At 33.5% G+C, this 11,122-nt stretch overlaps 1 protein-coding gene across 1 annotated transcript; it reads left to right on the top strand.

The window, feature by feature from the left end:
• The first annotated feature begins 7,098 nt into the window (after positions 1–7,098).
• On the top strand, positions 7,099–8,304 carry LOC118437318. The gene is made up of 5 exons (XM_035856260.1): positions 7,099–7,282; positions 7,399–7,587; positions 7,648–7,859; positions 7,941–8,106; positions 8,170–8,304. Exons 1-5 carry the CDS (start codon positions 7,099–7,101, stop codon positions 8,277–8,279), a joined length of 861 nt encoding a protein of 286 aa, XP_035712153.1. The 3' UTR covers positions 8,280–8,304.
• Positions 8,305–11,122: the final 2,818 nt, after the last annotated feature.

Here is an 11,122-nt window from a genome sequence, read left to right as displayed (position 1 = left end):
GCGACGTAAATTCCAACATTCAGTTCAACAAATTTTTAATGAAATTAACAGTGAATTTGTAGATTTTGAGCCTACTAGTTTTGTAGACGTAATTTGCAATGAAATTAGTAATGATTTAGGAGAAATAGAGAATAATTGTGTAGACGAGATCTGTAGTGGTGTTGGTCAAACACCGAGTAATAGTAATGATATTGTAGAAGATTATTTTAATGAAACAGTTGTATTTGACAATCCGACAGGAGAATTTAATTTAATAGATTATGTAAATAATGTTACTGAATCAGAAATTAGCTCGGAATCAGAGTCAGAAACAAGTAGCGTGCCAGTAAATTTTAAGGATAAATTAGCAGTCTGGGCTGTCAAACATAATATTACACGCGTAGCGGTGGATGATTTATTATCCATTCTCTCTTTAAATTTTCAAAATTTGTGCCTCCCTAAAACTCACATATCTTTGCTTCAAACTCCTCGTAATTCAGATTTTAATATAATTTCTATTCCAGGAGGAATTTACTATCATTTTGGGTTAAAAAAATACCTTGTCACACAAAAATATAATAATATTCAATCTGACGAAATTGTTTTAATGTTAGGTATAGATGGAGTCCCAGTATATAAAAGTTCAAAAAAACAATTTTGGCCTATTTTAGGTAAATTAGATAAGCTCATAAATTGTACACCCTTTTTAATTGCATTGTATCTAGGGGACACTAAGCCATTAGATCTTGAAAAATATTTAAATCCAACTATTTTAGAATTAGAGGAATTACTTCAGACAGGTATTTTTGTTGCCGAAAAACATTTCAAATTCAAACTTTCATGTGTGATCGCTGACGCCCCAGCAAGGTCAATGCTGAAACAAATTATAGGCCATGGGGGATATTATGCTTGTGAGAGATGCGAGGTAAAAGGAATTCACGTTGGCAAAGTAGTTTATCCGGATATTAATTCGCCTTTACGTTCTGACGATTCATTTCGCTGCAAAAAACAAATTTCTTACCACACTGGGAATTCAGAATTTTTGAGACTTAACTTTGGGATGGTGTCGCAATTTCCACTGGACTATTTACATTTAGTGTGCTTAGGAGTTTGCAAAAAAATGTTAGTAATATGGACGAAGGGCCCCATTCCGCACAAACTAAGCCGCCAGCAAGTTGACATAATTTCTGGTAGACTTTGTGAACTAAGACCATATTTTCCATCAGAATTTTCTCGCAAACCAAGATCATTAGCTGAATTATCGTATTGGAAGGGCACCCAGTTTAGAAATTTTTTGTTGTACAGTGGCCCTTTAGTGTTACGTGACATTCTTACTGAAAATAAGTATAAGCATTTCTTGTTGTTCTCGATTTCGATAAGGATTCTATTAAATAATGATAGTTCTTGGTATAATTTAGCTAGGCAAATGTTGCGCTTGTTTGTAGGAGAATTTGGAAAGCTATATTCCAAAGAATTTATTACATATAATTTGCATTCTTTAATTCATCTCCCAGACGATGCAGACAAATACGGATCGCTTGAACGAACCAGCGCCTTTTGTTTCGAAAATTATATGCAAGAGTTAAAACGAATGCTTAGAGGAAAAAGCAATCCTTTGCAGCAAGTAATTGGTAGAGTTGCAGAGGGACAGAAATTTAGTGCCAAAATCAATAAGGTGCCTGAAATTCCTAAGCTTAAAAGTAATACACGCGATTGTCATGTCATGCTAAGTAATGGTAGTATTGCAAAAATTGTGCACATAAATAGCGTAAATAATATGATAGAAATAAGGAAATTTATGTTTAAAGAGCCGTATTTTCTGTATCCCATCGATAGTACTAAAATACATCTTTATGTTGTCCGTAGAATTAGTAATGTCTCCGAATTTATTTGTAAATCAAAAATTGCAAGAAAATGTATACTGTTACCGACAGAAGAGTTCGGATTTGTTTGCTATCCTCATAATGGTACATATTAATTAGTCTGTAAAGAATAAGTATGTATGTAATGTAAGTATGTATATAATTATTGAAATGAAAATAAAAATATGTATTGTAATGGTATTGAGAATTGGCTGCTTAGAATATTCATTGAAGTATTGCGCAGACGTTAGTCAACAGTATTCGAAGAACATGTATGCAATATTGATGAGATCACCGAAAATATGATTAATTCAATATTCTTATAATATTGGGGTAATATTCATTTGATGTTAATTTCTTGTTGGAATATAATATTATTTCAACTTCTCAAAAGTGGCCAAACTGAACGTTTGTTTAACATTATAGAATAATATTATTACAACCAAAAATTTTTAGTCGGGATCGTTTTATTTTGCAATTGACAAAGTGGAAAATTCTCTTTTCGAGCTTGAGGTTCGACATACCGGTTGTGATGATTAGAAATCATTACAGAATCCGACATTTTTTTAAGCTTTACTTCTCAGCTAATGTAGAAAAGATTCTCATTTTGTGCATACTTTGGATTAAAATCAGTACAAAGTTATTACCTGGGATTTTTATTAGAGGGGTCGCCCCGGGAAGTGTTGATGGGATTGTAATTAGTAGCAGGGTGGTGAACAATGGTTTCAGGGATCTTATTTTTTCACATAATGTTACAAATATATTCAACCCCGTACCCTAAAAATTTCATAAGATTTCCTTGAAAAACAAATTTCGTACGCAACTTCAAAGCGAGGAAGTCGGAAAATGAATTTTTTGTAAGTACCAAAATCCGAGTTACGAAGACTCGGAGAAGTCTTTACCACATTTCAACAGAGGACGGTGTGGCCGTGAAAAAATTTAAACTTACATAAAAAAGTATGGAGAATCCGAAAATGTAAACCTCAAATAACCACCATTTGAAAAAAACAATCATATCGACCCCTCAAAAGTTAAAAACGGTTGAATCCTTTTTTGAAAATTATCCATCCAGGTCGGTGCCTAATGCAGCCATGAAGTCAAAGATTAATACAAATCACTCGTATCATACTAAGGCCTACGAAATGGGGGTCAAAACGTATGCAAAGAAATCTCCAGCAAAACATACGGGAACTAAAGAAAAAATGGTAATCGCAGAACCTCCGAAGCTTTACAACAAAAGTTCACCAAAAAAGTTAGTCATTTACGACGAGTCCTACGTGTTCAAAAACGTGACAGAAACTCCGTGAAGGCAATTTTTTCATGGGAAATGTATCACTCAAATGAAAACCGGAGAGAAATTAAAATGCTTTTCGAAATTTCTCAAAAAATCTCAGGTTTGGCTGGCGTTCCGTCAATCTGGGCATGTTTCGGACCCCTGGATTCCGATGGGCTGTGAGGAAGCACAGGTTTGATTTCGGAAATGTGTGATAGACCGTTTGATTCCTTTCATCAATGAATATCAAAGAATATAAAATATAATTTTTTGGACCGACCTTCGACAAATCCACAATCCAACAACTATGAAGGAAGAAATCGAGCAAAAACTCATTTTGGCGTCAAAAAATGGAAACCCCACAAACATCCCTCATCTTCACTCAATAAAAAAATGTGGCCTATGTGTAAGAAGTAATACTCCCAGCTTTGAGAAACAGTCGATAATTCAAGAAAATCTTGGTTACAGTGGCAGAAAATTATCAATGAAGTTACAAAGTCTTCCGAAAAAGCAGTAATGGCGGGCGTGATGAAAAACGTTAAATATGGGATGGAGAATGGACTTAAGGGGTTTCTGTTTGCGGATACCTCAGGACAGATATATTTCGAATATTTTTCAAAATTTTGGTGTTTTTGGATACATTTTTTGACCATTTTTAGGGAAAAAAATCCACATCAACACTTCCCGGGGCGACCCCTCTAATTGTGCGTCTGGCGAATTATATATAAGTTTCGCGTGTTTCGACCAATTAAAAAGTAATATATATGTAAAGACTAGGCTATTGACTTCTCATCTTCACTTACATATATCGATTTCATTATCAGAGGACGTTAATGTTATACATTCTAGTGTTGAAAAAAAAATTGACTAGATTTTCGTAATTTTGTCTTTTCTATAATGCTCTTTACATACCTCTTCAATCTCTCTGAGAGTAATGATTCGATTCTATTTTTTTCTAAATTTTGAAAATCATTTTGAGTAGATTGGATATGTTATCTTAGCAATTGTAAAGCAAGAGGTGTATAAGAGCTAATACAGTGTTCATAAGCGCTAACAGGAAAACAAAGCATGGAAAACTTTTATTATTCCCGGTAGAAGAAACATTCAAGGAAAAACTCAACAGAAGGTACTGCTGAGAAACCTTCTTCGCAAATGATTTAAATGAAAATATGTATGATGCTTGGAAATAGTGTTTAGTGTTTTAGATTAATTCATAGATAGCAGGTGTTCTTTCACTTTCGCGAATTCTAACTGGTTTGTCTATTTGCTCGATTTCCTTTGACGTAATTTCTTCGGGTCCACGTGCTGGCAAAGCGTTTGAGGCTTACTATGTATTCAAGTCGATAACTCGTCTTGTAGGATATTCCGTGTACCTCATCCCTTCCGTAATCACGGCAGTGTGAGGTACATACATATGCATGCCCCCGTATAAGTAATTAGTATGAATCTCTTATTGTACTCACTCCGTTCTTAAATTTATCCAGTAAACATACTCTCGAATAAACATACTGTTTGAGAATCGCATCTGAATGCAACCTTTATTAAAGATTAACCTCTCGGTTGCGAGCATTTTGGCGTAAAAAGTTTTCACTTGCAAACGATGGCTTCCAGTGTCGCACCTAAGGTTCCTTATGGAATACTTGGTCCATATATTCCGTGTTGTAGAAGTCCAGTCACATAGATTTGGAACATAGAAAACTAAATAATCCGGGTATCAAAACCGTGAAACATAGAATGTGAAATCATATTTTACACACAATTTCCAGTAAAACTGATTTTCATTGTGCAATAAATGTTACAGTAGGATATAAACACAGGACACATGAATTTCAAATTTTATGTCCAAAGAAGATATTTATTAAACATCAGTCAAGTAATTTAACTATCTACTGGCATTATAATTCATACCATAGAAAAGGTATATTTACTAGCTATTCACCCTTGTAGGAAAGGCTTATATGCTAGTTACGTATTTCTATAAGAAAACATTCACTGTTTTTCTCATAAGAGAAACTTTCTTTTGGGTATTTAATACTCTTTATCAGATGGGATCTACAGCTTGTACAATGTAGATCATATACTCACCAGAACATTCTCCATTTTTTATAATCTCGCCTTCGATGATGACCATCCGTACAACTCCAAAGCTGATGGTTAGAACTCAAGGTTAGAACTTTTCTCATCGATACTGTTGACATCACTTTTAGTCGGATTGACCTTATTATAGTCAGTTAATGAGGATATTATATTCTCAACCACGGAGAAAAATTTTCATCCTTGATAATTTGCTCATAATTTAATAAGCTATTGCATATCAAGCTATATCCCATGCTTTCCTCCACCAAGTTTATCATGTACTCGTGCATGTAATAAATCGAACTGGAGAAACAAGCATACACAATGCGCTGCATCGTGCCGCATCGTGAGATGAGACGTGAGTTATGTATTGTGCTAAAACAATAAATAGAGTAAAATTATCCTACCTTCTCAGTAGTGTAATCGCAATAAATCTTGTCCTGCAATCCAAGTCTAGTGTAGAATTCTTGCTGCTCGTTGAAACTCGCTAAAAACTGTTGTCCCATTAAGCGGTAGTCCGAGACTTCACCAACGATTAAGAGGAGATCATCTGAAAAAATCACTTTATTTTGGCAGGTATTAGCAAAAACTATTATGTAATAGATGTACCAATGTGTCTTATTCTGCTGAGAATTGTATAGGTCAAATTGGTCCACCTATCAGTTGCTCCCAATTTTACAATTATCTTCGGTAAAACGCATTTTCGGTGAAACTGCTTTTCATCGTACAATAAGTATTACAATTTTATTCATAAAAAATACATTTCATTATTTGGCACGTAGCACTATGTATCTAGAATCTTATTCCCAAATAAATCCTATTGTAATTCCAAGTTATACAATGATATACTGATATAATATATATATATAATGTAATTACAATGATTGTAATATTGTAATTTTTTGTATGATTTAGGTTACACAACATGAACTAATTTTTACCACTGTAATTAACTTAGTCAACTGACCCATAATGTATAGAAATGTATGTACGAATGCATGTCGAATCTATTCATGTATGTTAATAAAAGGAAAATGTATTCATACCTAAAAGGTTTTTTATATTCAAGTACATAATAATCAAGAAGTATAAGTGTCAAGAATATGATCAACAATTACAATTCTTTATCGTACTAACCTCATCTACAGAAAACACAATATAGAGCAAACTATGACATTATTCCAATTAGAATTTGGACCAAAAAGTGTGCATGTTTTTTTTAAACAAATTTACTCGCATTTCTCGATTGATGAGTTGACAGACGTTGGCTAATTACTTAAAAATCATATTGCAAAATAAAAATTGCGATTATGCACGTTGCTGTTTTTATACATCTACAAATTACAAATTATAAACACATATAACCGCAAATTATGCTTGATTATAATTATTTTCAAATTACAAAACTGATACCTGGTTCACATTTGAGATGCGCATTAATATGCTAAAGTCGTGCCATGTTTTTTAAACGTGAGCAAAATAAAGTATTCTGATATTTCATGAAATTATTATTAAGCTTCCACATCTCATGTACTTTATGTGCATGTATGTACTTTATGTACCTATGTACTGTAGATATGAAAATATGTAAATACACACGACTGACACGACGTATCAGTTTTTTGAATGTGGACGAGCTAAAAATGTTTTTATTTATAGACTGAATTAGAAATTTCTGTAATGCGTACATTATATATAATTAACGGAACGATGTCTTGTTACATGATAGTCTAAACTACATGAACACATAGATTTAATTAATTATTGATTTCGACAGACTATGTAAAAACATTATCCAAATATTTAACTGATCATCAAATTCAGCATGGATTCCAAGCAAGCTCGGAGCGATAAATGTACCAATGCATATTTAATTACTAACATATGTGCATACATATACATGCATAAATGCTTTGCACGTTCCTAGAGTCTGACTCCAATAACGATCGACGGGTCAAAAAAAAGCCTACCAGTAAATCAAAAACAGTGCTGCCAGAAACTGATTCGGATAGTGATCACTCATCGTCACAAATATTACAAGGGAAGTCTGCCGACCATCAATTTGCGTCCCCACTAACTTCTCTACAGATAAGTAAGCATTAAATATACAATTCTCATTTATTTGATTTATAACCTAACTGCGCTCAACTAAAATTCAGTATGTACAATTTTAACAGTAATTCAATACTCTCTTTTTTTCAATTTTAGACATTCCACAGATTCCAGGAAAAAACACGGTGTCTGAAGAGGGAATAAATTTCATTCCAAATCCCGACCATATCGCATCGTATTCAAATTCAAATCTTTCAATTGGACTGGAGCAGTCTTCACAAGTACCTTTCGCACCCATTGTAACCAATTTTGAGGTGGAATATGCTACTAAGGATGATTTGATGAGTAAGGCTTGAAACACATTTGGTCATAAATAGTTAAATTTATAGTTTGCATTACTTGTAGAGTTCCAAAAGGTGATGGTTCGACATTTGGTACAAATCCAGCAGACCCAAAACGAAATTTGCAAACATTTCCTACTGCTAAAAACAGCGTCTAACAAGAATCCGGAACCGGAAGATTTCTCCACTCTGCCACCGATTCCAGTTGACACTGTGGATGGCCTCAAAGGGGTTGAAACGTATTTAGAAGAAAATAAGGAAAATCGAAGGTTAATGGTTGGTTAAAATAATTTAATTTAATTTATAATTTGCAGAAAGATCAATGTTTTTCTAATGCCATTATTTAAAAAAATGTAGATTTCCTACCTATCTCTACTTGACGGGAAGGACGCTGAAGATATTACGAGGACGATTCTTGAAAAGTTAATGACCATTGACCTGGGTGCAAAATTCAGCAGAACTGGCCATGGGAAAAACAAGCAAGAATTTAATGTTTACTCCAAAATCAATTTAGTTATTATTGGTAAGGTGACAAACGAAAAACCCTGTCTAATTTAAACCTAAAAATAAAATACAATAATTTCAGGGGGGGTGCGAGCAACTAAGGGTTACGATAGAACCACCGAGCACGACATTAACACGTACATAGCTAAGTGGTTCCGGTTTGCTCCATTCACAACTAAAGCCAAAAAGTAATCACGATGTCTTCCCATCGGACGAAGCGACGTAAATTCCAACATTCAGTTCAACAAATTTTTAATGAAATTAACAGTGAATTTGTAGATTTTGAGCCTACTAGTTTTGTAGACGTAATTTGCAATGAAATTAGTAATGATTTAGGAGAAATAGAGAATAATTGTGTAGACGAGATCTGTAGTGGTGTTGGTCAAACACCGAGTAATAGTAATGATATTGTAGAAGATTATTTTAATGAAACAGTTGTATTTGACAATCCGACAGGAGAATTTAATTTAATAGATTATGTAAATAATGTTACTGAATCAGAAATTAGCTCGGAATCAGAGTCAGAAACAAGTAGCGTGCCAGTAAATTTTAAGGATAAATTAGCAGTCTGGGCTGTCAAACATAATATTACACGCGTAGCGGTGGATGATTTATTATCCATTCTCTCTTTAAATTTTCAAAATTTGTGCCTCCCTAAAACTCACATATCTTTGCTTCAAACTCCTCGTAATTCAGATTTTAATATAATTTCTATTCCAGGAGGAATTTACTATCATTTTGGGTTAAAAAAATACCTTGTCACACAAAAATATAATAATATTCAATCTGACGAAATTGTTTTAATGTTAGGTATAGATGGAGTCCCAGTATATAAAAGTTCAAAAAAACAATTTTGGCCTATTTTAGGTAAATTAGATAAGCTCATAAATTGTACACCCTTTTTAATTGCATTGTATCTAGGGGACACTAAGCCATTAGATCTTGAAAAATATTTAAATCCAACTATTTTAGAATTAGAGGAATTACTTCAGACAGGTATTTTTGTTGCCGAAAAACATTTCAAATTCAAACTTTCATGTGTGATCGCTGACGCCCCAGCAAGGTCAATGCTGAAACAAATTATAGGCCATGGGGGATATTATGCTTGTGAGAGATGCGAGGTAAAAGGAATTCACGTTGGCAAAGTAGTTTATCCGGATATTAATTCGCCTTTACGTTCTGACGATTCATTTCGCTGCAAAAAACAAATTTCTTACCACACTGGGAATTCAGAATTTTTGAGACTTAACTTTGGGATGGTGTCGCAATTTCCACTGGACTATTTACATTTAGTGTGCTTAGGAGTTTGCAAAAAAATGTTAGTAATATGGACGAAGGGCCCCATTCCGCACAAACTAAGCCGCCAGCAAGTTGACATAATTTCTGGTAGACTTTGTGAACTAAGACCATATTTTCCATCAGAATTTTCTCGCAAACCAAGATCATTAGCTGAATTATCGTATTGGAAGGGCACCCAGTTTAGAAATTTTTTGTTGTACAGTGGCCCTTTAGTGTTACGTGACATTCTTACTGAAAATAAGTATAAGCATTTCTTGTTGTTCTCGATTTCGATAAGGATTCTATTAAATAATGATAGTTCTTGGTATAATTTAGCTAGGCAAATGTTGCGCTTGTTTGTAGGAGAATTTGGAAAGCTATATTCCAAAGAATTTATTACATATAATTTGCATTCTTTAATTCATCTCCCAGACGATGCAGACAAATACGGATCGCTTGAACGAACCAGCGCCTTTTGTTTCGAAAATTATATGCAAGAGTTAAAACGAATGCTTAGAGGAAAAAGCAATCCTTTGCAGCAAGTAATTGGTAGAGTTGCAGAGGGACAGAAATTTAGTGCCAAAATCAATAAGGTGCCTGAAATTCCTAAGCTTAAAAGTAATACACGCGATTGTCATGTCATGCTAAGTAATGGTAGTATTGCAAAAATTGTGCACATAAATAGCGTAAATAATATGATAGAAATAAGGAAATTTATGTTTAAAGAGCCGTATTTTCTGTATCCCATCGATAGTACTAAAATACATCTTTATGTTGTCCGTAGAATTAGTAATGTCTCCGAATTTATTTGTAAATCAAAAATTGCAAGAAAATGTATACTGTTACCGACAGAAGAGTTCGGATTTGTTTGCTATCCTCATAATGGTACATATTAATTAGTCTGTAAAGAATAAGTATGTATGTAATGTAAGTATGTATATAATTATTGAAATGAAAATAAAAATATGTATTGTAATGGTATTGAGAATTGGCTGCTTAGAATATTCATTGAAGTATTGCGCAGACGTTAGTCAACAGTATTCGAAGAACATGTATGCAATATTGATGAGATCACCGAAAATATGATTAATTCAATATTCTTATAATATTGGGGTAATATTCATTTGATGTTAATTTCTTGTTGGAATATAATATTATTTCAACTTCTCAAAAGTGGCCAAACTGAACGTTTGTTTAACATTATAGAATAATATTATTACAACCAAAAATTTTTAGTCGGGATCGTTTTATTTTGCAATTGACAAAGTGGAAAATTCTCTTTTCGAGCTTGAGGTTCGACATACCGGTTGTGATGATTAGAAATCATTACAGAATCCGACATTTTTTTAAGCTTTACTTCTCAGCTAATGTAGAAAAGATTCTCATTTTGTGCATACTTTGGATTAAAATCAGTACAAAGTTATTACCTGGGATTTTTATTAGAGGGGTCGCCCCGGGAAGTGTTGATGGGATTGTAATTAGTAGCAGGGTGGTGAACAATGGTTTCAGGGATCTTATTTTTTCACATAATGTTACAAATATATTCAACCCCGTACCCTAAAAATTTCATAAGATTTCCTTGAAAAACAAATTTCGTACGCAACTTCAAAGCGAGGAAGTCGGAAAATGAATTTTTTGTAAGTACCAAAATCCGAGTTACGAAGACTCGGAGAAGTCTTTACCACATTTCAACAGAGGACGGTGTGGCCGTGAAAAAATTTAAACTTACATAAAAAAGTATGGAGAATCCGAAAATG

This window comes from Folsomia candida, unplaced genomic scaffold (assembly GCF_002217175.1).
Source record: "Folsomia candida strain VU population unplaced genomic scaffold, ASM221717v1 Fcan01_Sc013, whole genome shotgun sequence".
Lineage (NCBI taxonomy): Eukaryota > Metazoa > Arthropoda > Collembola > Entomobryomorpha > Isotomidae > Folsomia > Folsomia candida.
This window is presented reverse-complemented; position numbering and strand designations above follow the sequence as displayed.

What these genes read in the sequence shown, in the direction of transcription:
- LOC118437318 (XM_035856260.1), top strand. Translation starts at nt 7,099, where the DNA reads ATGCTTTGCACGTTCCTAGAGTCTGACTCCAATAACGATCGACGGGTC. An exon ending in AGGAAAATCGAAGGTTAATG is followed by an intron (nt 7,860 to 7,940) that starts GTTGGTTAAAAT and finishes AAAAAAATGTAG; the next exon opens with ATTTCCTACCTATCTCTACT. An exon ending in AATCAATTTAGTTATTATTG is followed by an intron (nt 8,107 to 8,169) that starts GTAAGGTGACAA and finishes CAATAATTTCAG; the next exon opens with GGGGGGTGCGAGCAACTAAG.